The sequence below is a fragment of the Festucalex cinctus genome, chromosome 5 (genome assembly GCF_051991245.1).
Source record: "Festucalex cinctus isolate MCC-2025b chromosome 5, RoL_Fcin_1.0, whole genome shotgun sequence".
In the NCBI taxonomy this organism is placed as follows: Eukaryota; Metazoa; Chordata; class Actinopteri; order Syngnathiformes; family Syngnathidae; genus Festucalex; species Festucalex cinctus.
In genome coordinates this window covers 9,439,434-9,465,349 of record NC_135415.1, presented here as the reverse complement: position 1 = coordinate 9,465,349, position 25,916 = coordinate 9,439,434, and the positions used below count along the sequence as shown (strand labels likewise).

The 25,916-nt window shown below is 39.7% G+C and overlaps 2 protein-coding genes across 15 annotated transcripts in view; both read left to right on the top strand.

Annotated features, from left to right (window-relative positions):
- osbp2b (oxysterol binding protein 2b) overlaps window positions 1-12,329 on the top strand; it is a 55,738-nt gene extending 43,409 nt beyond the window's left edge. For 6 of the 7 annotated variants that reach the window (XM_077520840.1, XM_077520839.1, XM_077520844.1 and 3 more), the window contains 9 exons: window positions 371-523; window positions 599-844; window positions 2,357-2,477; window positions 2,761-2,864; window positions 3,136-3,231; window positions 4,616-4,800; window positions 4,898-5,118; window positions 6,060-6,077; window positions 6,490-12,329. In XM_077520840.1, coding sequence (XP_077376966.1) covers window positions 371-523; window positions 599-844; window positions 2,357-2,477; window positions 2,761-2,864; window positions 3,136-3,231; window positions 4,616-4,800; window positions 4,898-5,118; window positions 6,060-6,077; window positions 6,490-6,632 — 1,287 coding nt within the window. In that variant the 3' untranslated portion in view covers window positions 6,633-12,329. The remainder of the gene's footprint in view (window positions 1-370; window positions 524-598; window positions 845-2,356; window positions 2,478-2,760; window positions 2,865-3,135; window positions 3,232-4,615; window positions 4,801-4,897; window positions 5,119-6,059; window positions 6,078-6,489) is intronic. The other variant, XM_077520841.1, reaches the window with a different exon arrangement.
- An 820-nt stretch (window positions 12,330-13,149) lies between these two features.
- LOC144018559 (uncharacterized) lies at window positions 13,150-24,596 on the top strand. 8 transcript variants are annotated; one of them, XM_077520832.1, is made up of 27 exons: window positions 13,151-13,549; window positions 13,616-13,722; window positions 13,805-13,838; window positions 13,919-14,044; window positions 14,344-14,793; window positions 14,871-14,948; window positions 15,065-15,160; window positions 16,971-17,031; window positions 17,110-17,251; window positions 17,326-17,418; window positions 17,500-17,612; window positions 17,672-17,786; window positions 17,859-17,978; window positions 18,037-18,138; window positions 18,250-18,471; window positions 18,547-18,609; window positions 19,848-19,949; window positions 20,019-20,201; window positions 20,287-20,418; window positions 20,627-20,847; window positions 21,890-22,016; window positions 22,093-22,176; window positions 22,300-22,496; window positions 23,279-23,342; window positions 23,420-23,587; window positions 23,719-23,774; window positions 24,059-24,596. In XM_077520832.1, exons 1-26 carry the CDS (start codon window positions 13,501-13,503, stop codon window positions 23,758-23,760), a joined length of 3,291 nt encoding a protein of 1,096 aa, XP_077376958.1. In that variant the 5' UTR covers window positions 13,151-13,500; the 3' UTR covers window positions 23,761-23,774; window positions 24,059-24,596. The 8 variants fall into 8 exon arrangements, 7 of the variants coding, with proteins under 7 accessions (XP_077376958.1, XP_077376959.1, XP_077376960.1 ...); XM_077520838.1 differs by having other exon boundaries at window positions 13,153-13,321; window positions 13,510-13,549; window positions 23,719-24,596; XM_077520837.1 differs by having other exon boundaries at window positions 13,155-13,317; window positions 13,510-13,549; window positions 23,719-24,596.
- Window positions 24,597-25,916: the final 1,320 nt, after the last annotated feature.

Sequence of the window (25,916 nt, the reverse complement as noted above, 5' to 3'; positions counted from 1 at the left end):
CCAAATTTCCTCTATACGAGCAAAATAACTCTTGAGGCAATTGCAGCTTTGGTGGACACAATTTTGGATGCACGCAATTACTAGTTCGGTTTCCACATCGGTTTGCATGTGCGATCAAGTTTGCACCCGTTTTTCCATATGCAAAGATTTTGCATATCAGGCTTCATTCTCATAAACATTTACATGATTTTAATGAGCAGTAGCAAGTTAGCAAGTCTGCACACGTCACCCTTATTGCCGCTTCTTCTTGCTCACCAATTTATCTTCGGTTCCCATTCGGCTTCTTTTTGTTTGCTCATTCACTGCTTGATTTGTTTTCTTCTGTCAAGCTTTACTTGTCAAAGTTGACTTGTTTCATTTACGTGCGCAGATGTCTCCAAGCTATAACGATGTGTCAGGGAAGGAGCTGCAGCCTCGCAGACAACGGCGGACGCGTGTGCCTGACAAGCCCAACTACTCGCTCAATTTGTGGAGCATCATGAAGAACTGCATTGGCAAGGAGCTCTCCAAAATTCCCATGCCTGTAAGTGCGCATGTTTGGAAACATGAACAATTTTGAAGTCATTTATGTTCACCTTATTGCCCTCTACATCATCAGGTCAACTTCAATGAGCCTCTGTCAATGCTGCAGCGTCTGACTGAAGACTTGGAGTATCACGAGCTCCTGGATAAGGCAGCGCGCTGCGACTCCTCGCTGGAGCAGATGTGTTTGGTTGCTGCCTTCTCCGTCTCTTCGTACTCCACGACTGTCCACCGGACAGCCAAACCCTTCAACCCGCTTCTGGGGGAGACCTACGAGCTTGATCGCCTCGAGGAGTTTGGCTACCGCTCACTGTGTGAGCAGGTACGAGCGCAGCATCACACAAATTAGTGCAGTCACTATTAGGGATGTAACATTTAGGGATGTAACGATAAGGGCAATATCGTGATATTGTGATATTAAAACTGCCACAATATCGTCGTCGTCATGTTCACGATATTTAAAAGGAACACATCTGTTAAAAAAGTCAGGTTGATTTCCATTTGTGCAATTCTAGCACTCTCTGGTGGCTAGTTTTGTACTGCAATTTAATTTTCAGTAGGGATGTTTTGGCCCTTCTATGTTTAAAATCTAAGCTAATTGTCAGATGAAGGGGAACATAATATGCCTGTGAACCGAGTCAATATGTGGAGGAGCTCAATGTTTGTGTGCATTAACATGTAAGCGCCTCAATATTTTTTTTTTTACAATATTGTGACCTTAGTTAAATATCGCCAACCGAACCACAATATCCTGATAATTATCATATTGTGCACTTTATACCGTGATATCGTATCATGATGTTTGGATATCGTTACATCCCTAGTCACAATAGTAACAATATCCAAACATCATGATACGATAATTATCACGATATTGTGGGGAGGTAGGCAATACGATAAAAGGTCGCAATATTGTACAAAAAATATTCTCGTATTTAAAAAACAAAAATCAAAAGACACACACACACAATATTGTGCTTTTGTACAATACAGCAATGAAAAATATTATTAAAATATTAGGAATGTTAGAAATAAAAAATAAGCACTTACGTGCCAATGCAAGCACACATTGAGTTCCTCCACGTATTGACTCGCTTCACAAGCAAATTACGTTCCTCTTCATCTGACCATTAGCGTGGATTTTAAACAGAGAAGGGCCAAAACATGCCTTGTGAAAATTAATTGCACTATAAAACTAGCCACCAGAAGGTGCTAGAACTGCACAAATGGAACTCAACCTGACTTTTTTAACAGATGTGCCGCTTTTCATATCGTGACATGATGATGATGATATATTGTGGCAGTTTTAATATCGCAATATCACAATATCGTTACATCCGTAGTCACTATCGATTATTTTTAGAATCTGTTAATCTGTTGATTATTCAATCGATTATTCAATCAACTAATTGGATTCATTAAATTATTCATTAAAGTGTATTACAAAATCATTTTCCTTGATTACTGTTTATTAACCAGTGTTTGGTGTTTATTTCGTACTTTGTAGTCATATAGTAATTTAAAAAAAAAAGGTTCAGGGATTGATGTTGTACTATGTTACCGGTTTGGTCATTATTTTGCAAAGTAAAAACAGATGTTTGCAAATGTATTATTTTGCTTAAACACAGAAGATAATCATTCTTCTTTCATGAATGACTACAGAAATCAGTGAACAAGTACTGTTGATATGATATAATGAAATCAGAGGAATTAAAAAGAAAAATCGCTCCAAATGATTACTCGATGATTGAGATACATGTAGTTTACGGACGCAAACTGAATATTTTGTGTGCCGAATTGTAATTTACTGGAAGTTTATGTCCATTCTGGTAAGGTGAGCCATCACCCCCCTGCAGCTGCACATCATGTGATTTCCCAACGAGGCTGGACCTTGTGGCAGGAAATTACAATTGCCAGCAAGTTTCGTGGAAAATACCTCTCCATAATGCCTCTGGGTAAGACATTTATTTCTTGATGGCCGGAATATCCTCAATTCAAGTAAATGCTTAGTCTTACAAACAGCATAGATTTAATTACTAAATTGTGCATGAGCTGCAAGCTGCTCCATCTGCCTCCTACTCACTTTGCTAGCCAGTCGATAAGGAAAATAAATCAGGTTTGCTTTGGGACACTTTTGACAGAAACATAAGATATGGAATTAAGAGCAGTTATATTTTGATTTGTAAGTAAAACATGATCATTGTAAAATAGCTTGATGATGTCATTTTATATCTGCAGGTGCAATTCATCTGCAATTCCACTCTAGCGGCAACCACTACGTGTGGAGAAAGGTCACGTCCACGGTGCACAACATCATCGTGGGCAAGCTGTGGATTGACCAGGTCTTGTTTACAAGCACTCCTCGTCCATTGCCATTCATCCACACGATCCAAAACCCGAACAATCATGTTACCTTTAGTTTAGTCGCCTGCTGTTATCACATGGGAACTCATTATTTCTGTTGTGAATTCTGTGTATGAAATAAGAGAGAGTTCCATGTATTCATAGTTATCCTCTGTGTATTGTATTGGCTTACAACTGTGTCATTTGTGCACGTGTGTGTGTGTGTGTGTGTGTGTGTGTGTGTGTGTGTGTGTGTGTGTGTGTGTGCAGTCAGGGGACATTGAGATAGTGAATCACAGGACCAAAGAGACCTGCCAACTTAAATTTTCTCCCTACAGTTATTTCTCCAGGGAAGTTCCTCGGAAGGTAAATCCTCCTTTTTGCTTTCTTTGCTGACACCACTTTTTCTTTTTTCTTTTTAAACCTGTCCTGTTTCGCTGCTTAGTCATGCAGAATGGTGGATCTCTATGCCTTTTTCATGCTGGAACCGTTTTTATGTGCAGCAGGGGAGTTGAAAATACTCCCATAGTGGTTGTTTGTATTGCGATGTTTATTGGGAATGTACTCTGGCAGAACAAGGTTTGTGAGGGCACAGATCCAAAATGAATAAAAAACAAACAAACAGAACAATAGCTGAAAAACACAGTTTATAACCACTTCAACTTTACACAGTAGCCTGTAAATGAAATGCAGTGCTGCTCCCTGTGAGACAGGAATGCAACAAGTAGCAAGTAGTGCAGGACAGGAGAAGACAGAACAGCTTAGTGAGCCTTGCAATGCTACCAAATGGAAAAGTGGGCCGATGGGAGGAAAGGGGAGACAAGATGCTGACAACACTATTACGACAGTGGTGAACTTTATGTGAGGCTGACACCTGCTGGAGAATACTGACAGCTTAATTTGGATTTTGAAAATAACTGTCGTACATATGTTGTCATTTTAGACTATAGGCAGACTTTTGATGCAGCTTATGCATTGAAACTTAGTAGATAATACCTAATAAAAGTCTGGTTGAGTGTAATTCAATTCAATTTAATTGATCTCATTCCATAACTTGCTTTACATGTGTTACTCTTCCCTGATATTTATACACTTCCAAAGTGACATCGACCACTTTATTTTATGTTGGGAAAAACATATATAATGTATTACAAGTAGGGCAGAATGGTGGTGAGTGGTTAGCATGTCCGCCTCTCAGTTCTGAGGACTCCGGTTCGAGTCCAGGCTCCGGCCTTCCTGGGTGGAGTTTGCATGTTCTCCCCGTGCCCGCGTGGGTCTTCTCCGGGTACTCGGGTCTCCTCCCACATTCCAAAGACATGCATGGCAGGTTAATTGGGTGCTCCAAATTGTCCCTAGGTGTGCTTGTGAGCATAGATGGTTGTTCGTCTCTGTGTGCCCTGCGATTGGCTGGCAACCAGTCCAGAGGGTGTACCCCGCCTCCTGCCCAAAGCCAGTTGTGATAGGCTCTATATATATATATATATATATATATATATATATTTTTTATTTTTTTTTAACTTGACAAAAACTCAATTACTGGAAAAATACATATAACACAATTATTTTATAGAATTGTTACATTGAAAGCGTCTTGACCGGCTAGCTGCCATTTATTTTGTGTTGATTATTTTGTTGTCATTGTTGATCAGGGGCGGATAATATATTTTACTTATGTCCCTTTTTATTTATCTTTTTTAAGGAATGAAATAAAATTGAATTGTATTTATGGATTTTTTTTTCATCTTTGCAGGTGACAGGAGTGGTGGCTGACAGTGTTGGTCAGGCTCATTACATCCTGTCTGGCACGTGGGACGAGAAAATCGAGAGTGCTAAGATCATTCAGAGCAGCCGAGGTGGCAGCGGCTCCGATGGCAAGCAGAAGACCATCTACCAGACGTTGTCCCCCAAACTTTTATGGAAGAAGTATCCTCTCCCGTAAGGGCATGTCTCATGAGCTTCGTTAAGCTCGCAGCTGTCATGAAATGTTCACTTTTGGTGAGAAATTCAACTTTCCTTTCCATTTTCCACCCAGAGAGAACGCAGAGAACATGTACTACTTCTCAGCGCTGGCGCTGACCCTGAACGAGCCGGAGGATGGAGTCGGTGTGACCGACAGCCGCCTGAGACCAGATCAGAGGCTGATGGAAGACGGTCGATGGGATGAAGCCAATTCGGAGAAGCAAAGATTAGAAGAGAAACAAAGAGCCGTGAGGAGGAAGAGAGAAGCGGAGGCCTCGGATGCTCTGGATGAAGGTATGAAAATGTCAAGAGAGTAAATAAAGTAGACGTGATATCTTATTGTCTTCATGTTCATCATGTTCATGTTTGAGGTAAATAATAAAATATATAATTATAATGTAATCCTGCGTCGCATTGTAGCCAAATTATAATCCTGGTGGATTAATTGGCCTATCAGGGACGTTTCTGGGTGGAGACTCAATGTTTTTCTTCAAGTAATGGAGGCAAACAACGATGAGTGGCATATGCAAATTTCACTGTGCAAACGCCCACTCCTGATTGGTGGTCTGCTTTCATGCTCGTTCCTGATTGGCTGCTGTCACCAACTTCCTCTAGCGTCAGTTTTGAATGTTGTGTTTAGAAACAGCAACGGATAAACACACCTTTTAAATCTTTGTTGTTATTGTTGTGCAATGCGAAAGTTGGTTGCCATGACTACTACCGGCAGAAATGCTTCAAACACAACAAAGAAGAAGGTGATGATAACCAAGAAGAAGCAATAGGAGGCATGCCAACTAACTTTTGCGTTGCACAAGAAAAAAAAAAGCTCATTAAACCACCAAGATTGTAATTTTGGCCACAATGCGACGCAGGATTTCAGTTAAGTTAAACTGTTTTAACACACACTTTAATAAAACTTTAACATAGGTTTATTTTACTATTGGTATATATATATATTTTTTTATGTTATTTCAAGGAAATTAATGTGGTGATCATGGTATATTGCGTAGCAGAGCCATAGCGCCCTCTATTAACAACTATCAAGACATTGCACAAAAAAAAAATGAATAGTAAAAAAAAAAAAATCTGCTTAACCCTCTCAGTACATTGCGGTGCAGTTTTACCTGACTGCAACGCACAACCATAATGTATTTGTGTGCGCGCGTGTGTGCTGGGTAGATTGTATTGATGTATCCATGACTTGTCTTTTTTCCCCTCCCTCTCCTGGTGGTCAGAATGTGATAATGACTCTGGTGAGTGGAGGTTACTCTGTGCCCTCTGTTGACGCACACGCATACACGGACATCTTCTGTGTGTTTTCTTTGTGTTCTGCCATTGTTGGACCTGCATGTTGTCTCCTTTCATGCCTCTTTCTGACAAATGAATCAGGAAAAATTGTTTTTCCTGCGTACATGTGATAAGTTCATGTCCGACACAATTTGTATTTAAATAGATGTACAGTATAGTCGAGTCAAATGTGTGAGCAAGCTAAGCTTCATTTGTTAGAGCTCTAGGAAATTAGCATATCTTCCAACTGTCTATTTATCAAAGATCTTGTTTTGCACACATGAATACCATTCAAGCCGTTCACTGCAACCTGAAGCTGGTTTGTATTCCCAAACGCAGCACACAGCAACTTGATTGCTTCTCGTATCCTGTCGGCAGGTCGAGAATACGAAGGCTACCGGCCGCTGTGGTTTCAGCAGAGGAGGAACTCGGTCACCGGGGAGATAAACTTTGTGTACAAAGGGGGCTACTGGGAGGCCAAGGAGAGACAAGACTGGACCATGTGTCCCAATATATTCTAACACAGGACGCTTGCCCGCATCAGGACCTCAGGAGACTCGGAGCCGCTCCGCCTTCGGCTCCTTCGGCAGTGCGGTGTAGCAGGCTCATGAGCACTTTGTGAGCATCAGATGGTGAATGTGACACACACTTTCGTACCTCCTAATGTGCACTCGCACTGCTTCGCAGACGGAAACTATGACGGGATGTTACCTGTCCCAGTGTGTGGATGTGTGATGCTGTTGGGGGTGTTAACATGACATGATAAAGACACCTGATGCACACTTTAACTCTTTGACTGCCAAACGTTATCCAAAAAACAACCCTGACAGTGCCAGCCGATTTCGAGCATTTTCACTTTACTTTCAAAGCAGAATATTGTGCGGCATGACTAGATAAACATGGTGCATACCGTAACCTCCTGACTACCAGCAATTCAAATGTTTAAACCTGAATATCTCCCACCCAGTGCATACGATTGAATTAACTCCTTTTGTGTTCTCTAGGGGACATTCAGATCTTTCCAATGATACCAAATGTGTAGGGGTGGGGCTTTGCTACCTTTGATTGCATCATAAAAGATAATGGCTTCCCTCAGTGCAAGCACTTTTTAGGGAAGAGGAAAAGTAAGTATGTAACACTTTTTATTGGACAAATTTAGGCTTTAAATGTTGTTAGCATGTTTTCTATAAGACTCTTAAGAACACATTAAAGTATTGTTTGAATTATTTTAGCTGTATTTGAGTCTACCATTTAAGTTTTAAAAAATGTCCTCTGTGGTAGACACATCTTAGCTTAAAAATATCTATATTTTTTTTTCCCAAAAATTTCTTGAGGATATGAAAGATTAGATTCCATTCGTTCATGAGAAAAAAAAGTATGTTTCTACCTTATTCCATTCTTTCGCCATTTGAAAGTAGGTCATTTGAGTGATAAAAAAATAAATAAAAAATAGAGACAAAAAAATAAAGAGAAAACAATCTTTTTGTGAAGATATTTTCTTTGCATAACAGTGACTTTGACACTAATATTTTTTGTTTAGTGACACTCTCTGAATTGGATTGAATGTGACAAAGGCTTTGATCATTCACGTCATCCTTGAAAACGGTCTATTGCATCATATTTGTCATGTTTCATTGTAATTTTGATACACCAGCAGCCCATTGAATAGATACAATGCTGCCATCTGCTGGCCATGGCTATTTTTGATTTCACAACCCCAATCACAAGCCAGCGTTGCACAAGACATTGCTCTGCCCATTGAGAAAAAAACAAACAAACGTAATAAACGTCAATTAACGTTTATGGCCACATTCATTAGGATTTTAGAATACGTCATTAAACGTTTTTGGCGGTCAAAGAGCTAAAAACAGTTGGGCCAAAAATAACCCAATTATGGACGGATCCACTCTATGGTTTAATTTCACACAACTTTTTGGGTTGGTTTATACCAAATTACCCAATTTTTGGGTCAAATTAAAACAAAAAGAAAACAAAGTTAGGTCAAATAGACCCAAGTAACACCCAACTTTGTGGGGTGTTTATACAAAATGACCTAATTTTTAACCCAATGTTGGGTCAATTTAACCCAATAGAGGATCCAACCCAACTTTCTGGGTTGTTGATACAAAATGACCCAATTTTGGGTCAAAAATTGACCCAAGTGTAAGCATTTGAACCACCACAGGTTATAGTTGACCCAACTGTTTTTAGAGTGTAGCATTGCACTTTTCAGCATAGTTTGAATTATTTACCCATACAGGATAAAATTGTGTGTATTGACACTTTGCATCAAGAGATTTATAAAAACACAATGTCAGTCTTCAAATGTGTTTCAGCAAGCATCTTTTGTAAACCTAAAATTAGTTCTCAGTTTGTAATTGAGTTAGAAGTAGTGCTAAACTAATTCACTTGCATAACAAATTGGTTGAGCATGTTATATTTTTGTAGTCAGTCAAAAAGACAAAGCAGGATTTAATCAGATTTTAAATTTGAGTTGTCATCATTCATAGGCCAGATTTATCTCAATCTTTTTATTTATTACTTCCAATTGTTATTTCAGTGCCACAGTAGGATAGAGTGAGTGTGCTGTTGTAACAAACAAAATTGCCAATTTGGCATTATAACATACTTCAATGAGAAATGAATACTAACAAACAGACGGTTTAATAGCAACAATGGTGGTGGATACACAGAAAGTGAGAGAAATTCTTATTTATGTGCTGACACAGTGTGACTGGATCAGAATGCTGCATTTAATTTCCTGCTCATGAAGCATCTTTAGCGAGAAAGTAACCAAAATAGGCTTGATTTTGTAGTCCCTCGACCAATCGTATTTTTTCTTCCCGGATTTTCTGCCTTTATAGTAAGTAATCGCCACTTTCCCCCGACTGACCTATAGTTTGTGTTCAAATGTATCACTTTCAGCACTCAGATTGTTCACAAGGACCTATTTGTGAAGGCACACCATACGTTTCCTTCAATGCAGTTCTGGCTTCAGATTAGTGAAAGCACCATAGTAGACAGTCCCACTTTTCCATTCAATATTGTTCCGTTGCAGTGCGTCCATATGAGGCATCCTCACTATTCACTGTGCAAGAAATGAGGCACAAACTTATCTATCGATAAGAAATGTGCTTTCTTTTGGTTATGGGTGCGTTCCCACAGCACCGCATCCTAGCGGAGTGCTTCCAGTGGCAGCATCCAGCACTGTCCACTTGCTCCTCACGCTCCACTTTACACTGTAGTTTATTCCATTGGCGCTTTGTGAGCCTGGAGCCTCTGTTGACAGCGGGTTAAAAGTCGTGGAGAAGAACAGGGCTGGTTCCTGTTCGCAGAAGCCGCAGCGGCCTTTGCACCACGCTCAGCACAGTTCCAATATGTTGCCCGCAGTGTTTGTACAACAATCTGGGATCAGCTTTTGAAGGCACCATCAGTCTTTAATTGGCTGGCCTGTGCACTACACATCTGCTTTGAAAACAGTATTTTTTTTTTTGTCGTTCTTGGTAGGAATATAGATTTCGAGGCTAGAGGCACATTCCATCTGGTCTATTTGTGTGGAAAACTTTGTGGTAAGAAAATTCTACTGTGAGAGTTAAGTTATCTGTACAGAATTTTTGAAACACGGTCATTAATTAGCATTGATCTGAATATAAAAATGAGAGCAAACAATGCCACTGTGCTACATATGCATAATGGGGGTAAAAAACATGGATGATGATTTGCACGTGACATTTTGAACTGTGATAGTGTTTTCCCAATCAGTTAATTGTGAAAACGGTTTAAACAGAATCATCGTCCAATGAATAATACAGCCTGCATATTTTTTTTTTTTTAAAGACCTTTTAATTTTTTTTTTTTTTTTTTTATTACACTGTAGCACAAGCGCCTCCCAATCAATCTTCAGCTTTATCGCAAAAAAAGTCTGCCATTTAAAAAAAAAAAAAAGAAGTAATACTAACACATTCTGATAACAGATTAATATAGTAGGCAACAGTTGATATTGCCTCAATAACCCCAATTTACCATACTGCTTTTCATAATTGCATAATTGTTTAGATTACGTTTAATCTGCTGACATCAAAATTTGACAGTGTTCCCTACTTTGACAACTTTTCAAAAGGTCCTGTTTTAATGGATCACAAACATCAAAGCAGTTCAAATCGTCATATTATTATTAATTAGGGTGGGAAAGTACTTATATCAGGAATTGGTAGTGGGTTCATACTCAGCCTTATTTCAAGGTATGGTACTGGCAGATTGGCCGCCCCCTTGTGGTCATTTTACCGATCTGGAAGAAGAAATTAGAAATTGGAAGAATAGAAAATTGCCATTAATTTCAAACAATTTTAAGGGAAAATTTATATTTGGATAGCTCTTTCTTTTAAATTATCTGTCATTTTACTTATTTTATTTTTTATTGTATTTTTTTTTTTTTTGGGGGGGGGGTTATTTATCAAAAGTAGTAATGGTGGCTACTAGGGGTGTGAATTGCCTAGTACCTGACGATTCGATTCGTATCACGATTCACAGGTCACGATTCGATTCGATACCGATTAATCCCGATACGAATTTATAAGTCGATTGTTGCGATTTTTTTTCATTCAAATTTAGAAAATACTAATCAGTAAGCTTGTAGAGTGTAAGATTTATATGAAAATGTATTATTTATTTATCTGAAATTTCAGTCTTATAGAGGTTGTAATCTGTTTCATGTTTGAACAGCATTAAAATAAAATATTAAGGCTTAATGTTCCGTTCATATAACATTCTTCCATGCTCAAGGTGTGAATCCTAAAAAAAAAAAAATAATCGATTCTGCCGATTATTGAATCGATTCGAGAATCGCGCGATGTAGTATCGCGATATATCACCGAATCGATTTTTTTTTTTTAACACCCCTAGTGGCTACTCAATAGTTGAGCACTTGTACTGATTTTGGTCTGAAAAAGTGGTTTTGAACATCCACAAGTACAAACTATGTCTGTTTCCTTTGCTCAGATTAATAATAATAATAATCCATCCATCCATCCATTTTCTTGACCGCTTATTCCTCACAAGGGTCGCGGGGGCTGCTGGCGCCTATCTCAGCTGGCTCTGGGCAGTAGGCGGGGGACACCCTGGACTGGTTGCCAACCAATCGCAGGGCACACAGAGACGAACAACCATCCACACTCACACGCACACCTAGGGACAATTCGGAGCGCCCAATTAACCTGCCATGCATGTCTTTGGAATGTGGGAGGAGACCGGAGTACCCGGAGAAGACCCACGCGGGCACGGGGAGAACATGCAAACTCCACCCAGGAAGGTCCGAGCCTGGACTCGAACCGGAGACCTCAGAACTGGGAAGCTGACGTGCTAACCACTCGACTACCGTGCCGCCTAATAATAATAATAATAATAATAATAATAATAATTGATGATAATAATAATAATAATAATAGTAATAATGCTGAATACATGACAACTGATCAAATAGAAAACAAGTTTCAAAAACATGCTGCATTTTAATGCTAAAGAGACTCGACATCCACTTCATCCGTGTAATTCAGAAAAAGCTCCTGGATGTTGACATTGGCTGTACAGGATCAGACATCTGTAGCAATAACACACAAAAATCAATTTCCAGCCTCATGCAGAAAGGGAAAAACAACCAAAGTGTACGTGAAAGTATTCTGTCATCAAACAATATTTTCATCTGCCTTCCCTTTTTTGACTGAGACGGTTCTAATGTTTCGCTTTCTTGGTGTGATTTCAGCTTTAATTTTTGGATGCTTTTACTCTTGACCTCATGGGTGCCATTATTCTAATGTTTATACAGTCTGTATGTATAATGTGGCAGAATTTGTGTGCGCCGACGGCACTCATTTTCCATTTGAAGCTGCTTAATTCCGAGGCAGACGTGTAGAAGATGGAAATGTGTTTTTCTTGCCATCCTGACCTGTGGTTTGCTTTGGGTAAATGCTGTTGATCTTACTCATCTGTGTAAACATGAAATTCAACACAACACGACAGCGGTCTGGTAGAAATATCAAAGGTTGCTGGCATGCCTTGACTTCTCTGACTTCCCTAATGCACATACTGTAGGTGTATTCAGATGTAAATCAGAATTTAGAGGTTGGTGTTTTTACATAAATTGTGTATTTTTCCCCTCACTTTATAATATTGTCTTATAACAACCGAGGCACAACAATAAAAACAAAGTTGTTGACACTGGACGTCTCTTTTTTTTCTTTCCTTTTTTTTTTTTTTTTGTCTCAGTACTAGCAACAAATTACATTTGAAGTCATGCGAAGAATTGTCAAACGGCCTCCACCTGGAATATTGAATGGTTAACTCTATACCAAAAATATATACAGTATTGTTTGAAGTGGGTGGGAATGTTTTGTTCTTCCACACTGTTGAAATCTTTTTGATTTTAGTCTATCAATGGTTCCATCAAATAAAATGTATTTTTCATTCAAATTAAATGTTTAAGTTAAAGCTTTAACTTTGACAGCCCTAATTAAAATGTAGAGCAAAATGTTTTTGCATAATGTTTGTACATTTAAAAAAAAAAAACAATAAGAATAACACGAGGGAGATGTACTCACCAACAACCTACAAGCCAATTAGGTTATTGGTATTTTTGTTATAAATTAACCAGACTACCCCCCCCCCCCCCAAATAAATTGATTGATTCATATACTGGCTTGGTCCGTAACATGTTAGAAAACATTGTGCCCTTTTATTAAAATGTTAAAATATTTTTACATCCACATTTACCTCACTCTCGAGACCCCGCTCCCCCTTAAAAAAAATAAAAATAAAAATTACTGCACAATGCACTGCACGTTTTAGAAATCAAATGTGGCCGTTAAACTCAAGAGTTTGCACACCTTTGGTCTCGATAAAGTAGCCATATGCTCATTGAGACCCTTAACTTTACAAGATGTCCTTACTCTGACAAATCATCCAATCAAATGAAATTAAATAAGAACTTGTAATGGGTTTCAGTCTAGACATTGAACAAAACTTTCATTTTTTCAACAGTTATTTTTTTATGTTTGTACTTTTTGCAGTTGTACATAGCCTACTGTACTGTCTACTTTGTGCTTTGATCGCGCGCGGTTTCTATGGCAACCACCAGACGGCCCTAGTTATTAATCGCGACCCGCCGCAGCTTCAGTGAACTTGTGGGAAGAGTCAGACATTGTGCTTGCCTTCGTAAGTAAGTTTAAGTTTTCTCAACATCGTTAGTAGCTATAACTTTATCCAGCTGTAGAAACCAAATCAAGTCACTCAGCCAGCTTGTGGATGCTTGGGCGTGATTTGTAACTTTGGTTTCCACGACAACCGAGCAACATTGTGACCCATCAGCCTTACTGGGAATCTATTTTGTTGTGTAATATGGACCAGCGCGACCATGACAGAAGGGACGAGGATGAATTTCACTCAGGTCTGCCATTATTAAGTTCAGTCGATATGTGTGCGTTGTTGACATGTTTTCTGTGCTCAAACTAAGAGCACCACAACAGCAGCAGTGAGTTTGAAGCAGGTCGACCACCTCTCAGACCGGACTCCTGTGACTTTCTGCTGGATGCCATCGATGCTCAGCTGGGGATGTTGCAAGTCTGTCACTTTCTGTTCTAAAATCAGACTCACAATATTCAGTGAAAAAAATAAATAAACCTGATTGAATAAATACACACAGGTCAAGGATCAGCAGCGTGGCCACATCGATATAGGTAACACCCACATAAAATATTTGAATGTCTACATAACGGTTGATGTTTTGTTCTCCCCTGCGCCCCATGTTTGTGCTCAGAACCATTTCGGTTGAGTCAGTCTCTGAGTAAAGACACAGGTCTTGGCAGCACAGCGTCTCACACAAACGACACCCCCGTGTCTTGTCTGGATCTGCAAGTCACTCCAGCAGTGGAACGAACAGCAGGTAAGATGCAATGTCACTCATTCAACAGGAATTACTATTAATCTTAATTGTATGTTTTATTTATATTATTATTGTCGCATTATTTTTTTTTAATTTATTATCATTTATTATTAGAATTATTTTTTATTTATATTATTACATTTATTTATTTATTTTAGTTTGCAAAGTTTATGCTGATATGAATAAAAATCTGATTCAAAAATATTTACATGAACCTGAAATTTAAATAAATGAATTCCTTTCAATGGTGCCTCAGGTTAAACATCTAAATATGATGACACTCTTCTTGTTTACTGCAGATAGAACAACTTTGGCCACGTGGGAACTGGACGTATGGACAAGCAGCAAAGTTCAGATGGAGTCTCACAAGGAACAGGTTATGTGGAGACTAGACAGACTTCTCGGAGACACCTGCAAGCAAGCGCCAATGTCAAGTGACCCATCAGAAAGTATTTGCACGGAAGATTTTGTGAGGCGCTTCAGCGAGGAGATGCTTGAATTGTCGTTACCAGAGGAGCGCGTTCAGGAGCTCGACAAAGAGGAGGAGGCTGAAAGGACTTTGGTGACCTCTGACGGGGACCCTTGCCTGAGTCACCGAAACAGTCAACATGGCGTCGGAAGTGAAGCAACTACAAATGTGAAAAGTAGTAAACACACAACTAGTGTTGCCTTTTTCCAGTGCAAGCCAGAACAAATTGAAGAACTAGAAAGATGTTGTGAAACATCTGTTGTTCCGACTTCACATGCCGGTGAGAAAATAGTCCTGCGGATGTCAGTCATGTCAATTGAGCGATAGAGCCTTCATTTTACACATTTTTTCTTTCAGTCTTCTGCAGCACAGAGGTTGAAAAGGAACATCAAAACCCAAAGCACATTTCTTCTCCGAGCGCCAGGTGCTTAGCAGGTACTGACCACACTACTGGTAACATACACCTGTACATTCTCATGATGGCCAACACTGGAGTTGTAAATTGTCACAGAGGTATTAATATAATTGACAAAACTGTACTTTGTGTCCAGGAGTACCTGTGTGGAATTTTGACACAGTGTCTATTGACAGTGACCTTGATTCGGTCTGCACAGACCAAGTCAGGCAGCATCTCCACAGATGGGCTGGTAAGAGTTGACAGGAGGTGGAGAGCGGGGGTGGGCAATGGTCCACATTCTGGGGGGAAAACAAATAAAATAAATACATGTTTTTATTTATTTTACAAACTCATATAATTCTTCAAAATACACTGATAAACATCCAGTATACGTATATAAGAAAAATCAAAGGTTTGGGTTTGGGGTGTTTGTAGGAATGTAAAACCCCAAAATATATATTTAAAAAAAAAAAAAAAAAAAAAAAAAAAAAGGAACAACAATCTGAGAATATGTGAAACCTTTGATGAGTATGAAGCAGTAGACTATAATTTTAATTGTAATATCAGCATTCACCACGAGATGGCAGACATGGCTTAGTTGTGCTTACACTTGGGTTTGCACAAGGGTTATCGTAGTTCGGGAACTTTTCATTTTGTCTTTAGTTTCTTTAAATTTAGTTAGTTTTAATTAGTTTTCAGGGTGGTTCTGTTAGTTTGAAAGCGCTATATAAATAAAGATGACTTGATTAGTTTTACTTATTTAATAAATGCTTAGTTTTTGTGTAGTGTTAGTTTCAGTATTAGTTTTTTATTATTATTAGTATTATTATTGTGTATTACTTGTGGACAATATTAAAAAAAAAAAAAAAAAAAAATTAAAAAAAAACACCATGGGAGCCACTCATCTGAAAGTGCTTTTCTATTCGCTGTTGCTAGATGATATCATTTCTGTGTGGCACACTTTTCAAAAACCGTCCTTAATCCGGTTAATATCACAATAAATCTACTTAAAAATCACTTTTAGTTTTTTCGTAAGTTTTAGTTAACTAAAATAACCTTGGTTTGTACTGCCCCAGACTTCAACGTGAGTATGCGGATTTGGAATTATTTGCAGCACAAATAGTACCTCAATAACATAAAAATTTGGAGTGAGTTAAAAAAAAAATGCCCAAAATAAGTTCTTGCACTTAATCTTGGTTTGCTGTTCAGCATTTTTTTTCTGACTTTGAATAGTATTTTTTTTTATGCATGAGAGCCCTTTGCACTGTTTAAAAAAAAAAAAAAAAAAATCACAGTATGTGGTTATCTTGTTGTTGGTTAAGCATAGTGGATCTTCATACATACATTTTCTGAACCCCTCACAAGGGTCGTGGGGGTTGCTGGAGCCTATCTCAGCTGGCTTTGGGCAGTAGGCGAGGTACACCCTGGACTGGTTGCCAGCCAATCGAAGGGCACACAGAGACGAACAACCGTCCACGCTCAAAAGCACACCTAGGGACAATTCGGAGCGCCCAATTAACCTGCCATGCATGTCTTTGGAATGTGGGAGGAGACCGGAGTACCCGGAGAAGACCCACACGAGCACGGGGAGAACATGCAAACTCCACCCAGGAATGCCGGAGCCTGGACTCAAACCCGAGTCCTCAGTACTGGGAGGCGGACGTGCTAACCACTCATCCGCCGTGCCGCCTGATCTTCATACATATGTACATTAAAACATGTACTATGAAAAAAATAACGTGCATATTTTGTCCATATTTAATTTTAAAATGGCATTTTTGTCATAATCAGGAGAGGAAGTGCATGGTCCTATGTGGACCCCCAGTAGCACTGATGAAAAATTGTGGCTCCCACTCCAGCATTTATTTATCCCTGGTGTTGAGGAAAGGATACAATATCAATCATCAAAAATGGATATCAGATCAATGTACAATGAATAGCAAAAATAACACAATATGACAGATTAATCTACACCTGCTTTTGGTTTGGACTTCCTAACACTGTATGCCACAGTGATTAAAGATTGCATGAATGTTAACTAATGTTCTTTGTCTGCAAAGTTGAAAGACCCACAGGAGCTGTCAAAAAAAGTATTCAGCTCAAAGCACAGGAAAGGTGCAGGTAACAAAAGGGGAACAAAAGAGCAAAGCGCACTCGGCGTACGTGATGTTATACATGTTTTATTTTTCATCACTTCAGAGCTGATTCTATAGATGACGCCACCGGCACCGACGAAGAACCAAACGGGCACCGAAGCAGGCGGTCCAAGCTTGAGAAGGCGTCCGAGAAGATGCACTCAGCTTGGGTGGAGACGAGCCAGCGCCTCAGCTCCCTCAGACAAGTACGTCGCCACCAATTGACGGCCATTTGATCGGCTGCGCATGAACAAACCATCGTCGTGCGTGTCTGATTTAGAGATGTGCGAAAGAGGAGGAGACTCTACGCATGAAAAGGTCACATTTAACGGAGGTTAAACTCTCTCTTTATGAGCTGCAACTAAGAAGAAAGGTAAAGTATAAAATAGTCATTCAGACTTTTATCACAAAAATTGAGCGTGTCCTACTTTAAGATCGCCCCCCCCCCCCCCAGCACGCCTTTCAGGATCTAGAGCGACTGAGCGTAGAGACTGGGCACCTGGAAGCAGAGAACAGGCAATCAGAGGTTTTGCTGAAGGAACGTCAGGCACAGATAGATTCATTAAGGTAGGAATTCAAACATTGTCAGCAGTGAGACGCATTTATGTCAGACGTGTCTTTTCTAGTTGCCAGATGCAGAAACTTGAGAGGCAAAAAGAGTCCTACGTCTGCGAAGTCCGAATTTTGCAAGAAGAACTGAAGATGAAAGAACAACTCAAGCAGCTGTCCTGCATCGGGGAGGTGGTCACAGTTTTCAACAATGGCAGCCATTTTCTTGACACAATTCACTTATCAATTAATGAATCAATTCAGACCAACACAGTGAAGTCTGAGCTGGAGAGGCAAGCAATGGAGATCCAGTTGGGTCATGCTAAAGCTGAACTTTTATCTGAGAAACGACGGGCAAGAGAGAAGCAGGAATCCATGCAACAAGTAAGGCAAAAACTAATATTGCAAGTCTGTATTTTAGTGTTAATATTACGTTGAACAGACGCTGGAACAAACTTGTGAGGAACTCCGGAGGGCCTCAGAGGCAGAAACTTCACTGAGGAAAAGATGTTCTCATCTAGAGGGGACAAAGAAGCAAATAGAGGTGACTACTTAGATTTCACTAACTATCCAAACTCTTTTGGAATTGTGCTTCCACTTCCACCAAATCACACAATGGCAGCTGTGTAACACATTATTATTTTTTTTTCTTCAGCGTCAAGTACAGGAGTTGAGGAGCAAACTTGAAGCATGCACAGTCAAGCTGGACACGCTGGAGAAAATGTTGGGCCAGAAGGAGCAACAACTGCGAGATGTTCAGGAGCAACATGGAGGCTTGCAAACGGAAAACGACAGCCTGAAGCGAGAGCTGGAGTTCATGAAAAGCCAGCAGCAGCGTGCTCTTAATGAAGCCAGAGAACACGCCCACGCAATGATGGTGAACATTTACAAATTGTCAAAGTAGACCTTCTCCCTCACAATCGTCACCATAATTACTCATGAAATGTTTCAGGAGGCAGCGCTGAAGCAGCAGAGGAATGATTTAGTCTCGGTTCATGAGCAGCAAATACAAAAGGTGACAAATCGGCTTACAAGTACCGTATTTTCCGAACTGTATATCACTCCGGAGTATGAACCATATATGTCATTAAGTAATTTTTTGTGGGTAAATTTATTTGATAAAAGCCATGATAAAGAGCATTGTTGAAATGGGCCGTTTGGTTATTCAGTTCCCCATAAGGAATAGTAATGTAACGATATCCAAACATCACGATACAATATTATCACGATATGAAGGTCACGATACGATAATTATCACGATATTGTGTGTGTAGGTTTGGGGGTTGGCGATATTTAAAAAAGGTCACAATATTGTGTAAAAAAAAAAAAAAGAGCTCACGTACATAACAGCAATGCATATACACCACCCACAATCTCTAATAATAATATTGATACACATTGAGTTCCTCCACATATTGACTCGCTTCTCAAGCATATTACCTTCCCCTTCATGTGACAATTAGCACAGATTATAAACATAGAAGGCCAAAACATACCTAATGAAAATTTAATTGCACTAATAAACTAGCCACCAGAGGGTGTTAGAACTGCACAAATAGAAGTCAACCTGACTTTTTTTTTAACAGATGTGTTCCCTTTATTGTGAACATGACGACGTCGACGATATTATGGCAGTTTTAATGTCACAATATCACGATATTGCCCTTATTGTTACATCTCTAATAATGAATGCGGGGGCCCAGTTTGTTCGTGTTCAAGCATGAGCTGCTGAGTTTTTACCCATAGTTGAGTCAAATTAACCCAAGTAGATGATCTGACCTAACTTCCTGGGTTGTTATATACAAAAGACCCTTTTTTTTTTCTTTTTTTTTCCGAAGACATGCATGGCAGGTTAATCGGGCGCTCCGAATTGTACCTAGGTGTGCTTGTGAGTGTGGATGGTTGTTCATCTCTGTGTGCCCTGCGATTGGCTGGCAACCAGTTCACGGTGGTTGCTTCGGTCCTGCTACCCAAAGCCAGCTGGGATAGGCGACCCTTGTGAGGAGTAAGCAGTTAAGAAAATGGATGGATGGAAAACAAACCAATTGGAAAATGACCAAATTTTTAACCCATTGTTGGGCCAAATTAACCCATGTAAACAATCTGACCCAACTTTCTGTTGTTGTTTTTTTTTTTTTTTTTGCAAAACAACCCAGAAAGTTGGGTCAAATTGACCCAAATATGTCAATTTTTGACCCATAGTTGGGTTATGAACTGTTGAACCAAAATATGTGATTGATCCAATATTGGCAGCTCAAGGAAGATGAAGCAAAGGCACTGAAAAATTCACTGGAGCACCAGAAGGAGGAGTCAAGGAAACGTGAAGAAGAGCTGCATGCAGAAACATTACAAAAGGTACCGTGAACCACTGGACCAAACGCTTCATGGCTACATTCCGTGAACACTTTGCTATTTCTTATTCAGGTGCACACAGCCGTAGATGAGGAGAGGAGGAAGTGTGAGGCCGACAAGATTGCAGCTGTACACTTCCACTGTGGCTTACTGGAAGAGCAGAACAGCAGGAGCCTGGAAACAGCCAGGAGTGACATGCAGCGGGAGAAGAACAACACGCTTACTCTTCAGCATCAAGTGGCCGAGCTGCAAAGTGTAAGTCGACTTTCAACGATCCGGCTTCAGTCGTAGATCCAATTCCAATCACGGCCGCTGTTCTTGTCACGTTCACTTCCTTAAGAGAGTGCAGGAGCTGGAGGCCGAGCGCTACGTGCAACAGCGAGAGCAGGATTCTCTGCTCTCGGTCGTTTGCAGGTCACTCAAGCAGGAGCAGCAAGAACAGCTGGAGAAGTTGCAGGAACACATGATGCAGGTACAAGATGACCTCTGAAAGAAGGTACAGCAAGTCACTCGCATGATCACTCTGCCCACTCAAAGTGGGATTTAAACCTTGATCCATGGGGCCCAAAGTTAACCAATCGTTAGCTAGCTAGTATGAAAACAACCTGGATTTCCCCCCCCCCCCCCCCCCCCCGTGTGTATGTACAGCAGAAAAACTAACAAATAGATGTGTTTCCTAGGAAAGTGAGAAGACTGTGCTGCAGCTTGAGCAGGCCAAGGGAGAGACAAAGAAGATTCGCATGATGCTTGAAGAGCAGCAAATCAGCCATAATGAAGCCAGAGCTGAGCAGGAGCAGCAGCTCGGGCTCTGGGCTCAGAAGCTGCTGGCCGAGTGTGACTTTCTACATTTCTTGATAGAGAAGAACGGAGGCCAACAAAATAGTGTGCAGCTCCCTCCCAGGTACATTTTGCCCCTCAGAATTTATTTTTTTTCATTTTTTTTTTTAATGCAGTGGTGGTTCTCACTTGTTGTCACAAAGGAGAAGAGTGATCCAGTCAGAGCAAAGCTTACCGGTATTTACATATTGAACATTAATGATAAATCTACCCGTCCTAGATGCCAGAAATCTTAGAGTGGAAGTCAACCCCAAATTGTTCTTTACAATAATATGCTGTATGTACCCCCACTAGTCTAAACATGGCATTCTGATTAGTATTATTGTGTTTGTGGAATAAGAGTTAAGCAGCAATATGCGCCCGTTTTAACTCATTTGCTCCCAATAACGTATAAATACGTTCTATTTTAAATATCACCAGTGTCCCAAAGACGTATTTATACATTTTTATTTTTGTTTTGTTTTTTATGCTAGAGCATACAGAAGGCTTTGATGTAGCCACTGAACTAAAGATAATGGTTAAAGCAATGGTAGTTATTACAAAAACGGCCAGCAGGTGGTAGAGATCAACCAGGGCCAAGTTGCAACAAGCTGTTTTTCCCACAGTTTGAAACAGATTTGTGAATAATGATGAAATTCAACTATATTTTATTGCTAATTGCTGCAAAACGGAAACAGATAGAAATATACTTTTTTTTTTTTTTTTACCTGATGAATCAAATCAAAATCAGTCAAAATCCAGCAAAACAGCCGGAAGCAAAGGTGGTTTGCTCAGTGAAAATGGCTGGGAGTGAATGAGTTCATCAATCTCAAGGGGCGGCCATTTTGCCACTTGCTGTCGACTGAAAATGACATCATAGTTGCTCAAGGGCTCAGGTAACGACCAATCATGCCTTACCTGTTTACCTATGACTATTATTACACCACTGTACTAATTAGTTCTCTGCAAACTACAATTCTTAACATCAAAATGTAGTAAACCAAGGACCATAGTATTTTTTTATTTTTTTTTTTACTATCGATCCTCAACCCTCTTTTGGGTCCAGACCATCCAATTGGAAATCAACAGCTTAGTGACATTACTGACAATTTATTTGTATGCTTCAGCTCTACCATTGACGAGGCTCTTACACAACTGAAAGCTCAACGAGACCCTTTGAAACATCTGATTGAATATCTGCATCAAGAGTTAGATTCTCAAAGGCAAGCAAGTGAACAGCTGCTCAAAGACAAGGTATGGTTTGCTTTGAGTGAATATTCACTCACAGCTCAGTTTATGGACAGCTGAGTTCATACGGGTTTGTTTCCAGAAACGAGAGTTGAGGATTCAGAGGGAACAGATGAGGACGGAGCGAAACCAAGCCTTGGATTCTCTGAAGGAACGTCTCATTCAGGTAGGACACTTCCTTACACATTCAACTTGTGTAGTTTTTTTTTTTTTTTTTTCTCAGAAACTGGCCTAGGTGTACACAAAATGGACGGCTGGATGATCCAAATGTCTAACTTCATTGCCACAGGAGCACATTGAAGAGCTCAATAGTTTGAAATGGTGCCATGTGAATGCCGAAGGACTGGAGGCGTCACTTCACAAGCAGTTGGCAGCCAAAGACATGGAACTGCGGCAAGTCCAGAGGAACATGACCCAGTGGAAGGAACAGACCACCGCTCGACTGGCCTGCAAGTTTGAAGAAGAGTTGACAGCTGAACTGGAAAGGTGGCATGCATAGCTGGACAAAACGTGTCTCAAAGTGTGACTTTTTTTTTTTTTTTTTTAACACTAGGAAGAGTGATTAATTAGATTAATTAGTCTCCAAGGAATAGTTGCTAATCAGGGCGGAACAACAATTACACTCATTGGGACTAAATTGGCCCATTTCAGTACACTTAAAAGTATACTTATGATCCAGTATGTTTCAGTATACTTACAAGTACACTTATCGTTTACTTGGTGGAGTAAACTGGAAGTATACTCTCCCAATGTTGAGTATATTTAAAAAATATATACACATAAAGGCATAGCTCAATAATTTTGAATAGTATATCAATTTAAAAAAAGTGAAACTCTAATAGAGATTACTACACACGGAGTGAAATATTTCATGATTCATTTTGATGACTTGATCTAGCAAAATCCCAAATTCACTACATCAATAAATGTGCAATATTACATAAACAATCATAAATATTTTTTAAATATAGGAATTAGATAGGCCTCCTGTTGTATGAGAGACTTAAAAATGTTTCATTCATTTTCACCATCCTACAGGTGCCGAACAAAGTTATTAAGGGGCAGGTAAATGTTAGAAATGTATAAACCTGTTGAAGAATGGTTTGTTTGCTATTAATACTTCTTCTAACCAGCATGACCTCATCTCCACTCACACTGATATTTCACAATGATATTGGCTACCAGTTGATTAGCAGTAGCTAACACCTCCACTGTTCAAAAATCGCAAATGCTCATTCACCAAATGTGTGAATTTGCTTCTTTTTCAGAAAGACATCAACGAGTGAAGAAGAAAAGGTCAGAATGGAGGGTCAGAGAAAGCTTAGTGCAAAGGTACCACGACCAACCCTCGGGAAATTACAAGCAGCACGAATAAAGTGTACAGAAATATCTCATTTTGTTTCCATCAGTATCACGAGGCTCACCATTCCGACTGCTTGAGCCACATTTACGCTGCCGACCCCCAGAGCTCCTCGGACGTGAAGTCATTACAACTTGTGCATAACTTGCAGAGCAGAGTCAATCAGCTGCGTGCAGAGAACCAAACATGGATGCCAACAGGACCAAACCTTCATACAGTCAGTGCATTCTTCTTTGTCTTTTAAATTTCTGCTTCAATTTATGTGATCAGAAATGTGCTTCTGATATTTTCAATGTACAATGTAGCATCAGTTTTCCTCTCTTATTACTGCTCAATTTTGTTTTACAGCTCAACCATCAGGAGAGTAGGAAAGCCAGAGTCCTTCGTTAAGGAAAACTGTTAAGGTTTGAAACATCCCATGCTTCCCAGTATCAGTTTAAGCTACCTGTGTGTATTCTTGCATGACCACACAACCATGAATCATTCACCGTTGCCAGCACTTAAGATAGCAGGTCACAGTGACAAAGGACACATCAAAAGGTTTAGTCATCTTTTGAACTTTCCTCGATGTCAGTTTTATGGCTCAACGTTCCAGAGGTTTACAGATTTAATATGAAAATCTCATAAAGGCCTTCTTTCTCCTTACATGCTCATAAATGTTGCATAATGTTGAATTGTAAATGTATAGGCCAAATGGTGCCCTGCGATTGGCTGGCTACTGCCCAGAGCCAGCTGAGATAGGCTCCAGCACCCCCCGCAACCCTTGTGAGGAATAAGAGGTCAAGAAGATGGATGGATGGATAGGCCAAATGGTGTAGACAAAATATGTTACTCAGTCTTTTTTTTTTTTTTTTTTTGAATAAGCATTTCATCAACTTTACGAACTTGTTTAATATTGAGTGTTTTAAGTCACTTTTAAAAACATTTATGCTGACATTTAACATAAGCTGACCAGGACACTTGCATTTTATTGATTTGTCTATTTTTTTCTTCTTTATTGTTTCATTTTAGTGTTATTTTTTCATATCTAGCTTTTTAATAGTGTGTACTGTATTATAAATGTACTGGATATGAGCTGAGCTGGGAATCTCCATTTTTATTATATATTTTTTTCCTCTATTGTTATCGTGTCTTTGTTTTTTGTTTTTTAATGTGTGCAGCACTTTTAGTAGTGTTTACTATATTTTAAAGGTGCTATATCAATAAACCTTGACCTAATACCAGAATCGGGATTGACTTTAGATTAAAGGAGCTTTGCGCAGTTTTTTTTTTTTTTTTTAAACTCGTGACTGCCACCTCTGGCCCAAAGTGTAACTACAGCATCTGTCAGGATCTGTGTGCAAGTACGTGTATGATCTTAAAGCGAAAGCCACAGTTGACAAACGAAGACATGATGTCATGAGGTAAGAAAAACTGCCCCTCCCCTCTCCAAGGAAACTGTGGAGTGAGCAGGGTCCGCACACTCTACTATAAAGTGAAGATAAAAGTTGATAGGTGCAGTCAAGAGTAAAACAGCCAGGGCTCTTCAGACTCATCTAGGCATTGGTGGAGCATACATGATGTAGAAAAAGCTTTAACATTACCTTTTTAAACAGCACAGTGCACCTTTATTTAAAAAAGAAAAGAAAAGCATGCAGCACAATTTGATTAGAAAGCAAACAAAGTGAACATCTTACTGGAATACTGCTGAGAGGCTGTTCGTAAGATCAGCTGAATCGTTTGTAGGTCATTACATAAATTCAATATATAATTGCAATTTGAGATTATTCTCATTCACTGCCTTTGACAAGTATACTTGTCAATTGTATTTTTTAGAGCGGTGCTAAATGGGGGCGAATCTGAGCATGCTCCACTGTAAATATCAAACTTGGAAACAACTTTACTGATGCCCAACCACCGGTAGATGACATCATTGCCCCATTTTATACGAAATAAACAGTTTCAGAGTCCATGGGAGAAATGGCTGCAAACCTACATTTTTCTACTGTCGATCATAAAAGAACAGAACGAGGCAAAAAGTTGGGAGTCTATTCTGTCATTTAGTAGATTCGGTTTATATATAATTATTGAACGTAATATCACGTGGGTATTGAAAATGTTGACATTTTCTAAAATGGCTGGCAGTGAATGAGTTAAGAAATTACCGTAGAATTACACTGGATGGTGTCACATTCACAGTGTAGGGGTCGAGTTGAACTCTTAGTAAAAGGGTTAGAAGAAAATACAAATACTGTAAATTACCGTACGTCGGGTAGTCACTCTCAAATACACGGGGTGCGGTGCAATGCCGGTCATGGGACTGTTTTGTTAGCGTAATTGCAAATCCACTATACTACAGTAGGCGGCAGTGCCACTCTCTCTGACAGATTGACCAACGAGCATTAGCTTGCAGAAGATTTGGGGGCTGGCGTCAAGACTTAGGTTTGAAGGAAGTGGCCTTCCTTTTTGTCTCATTGTAGATGAGTGTTGGAGATACACGAATGGAGCAGTGCTGCTCGTTAAAAATCCAAATTTGTGAACGCAATACCACAGGTGGGCTTTGTCCC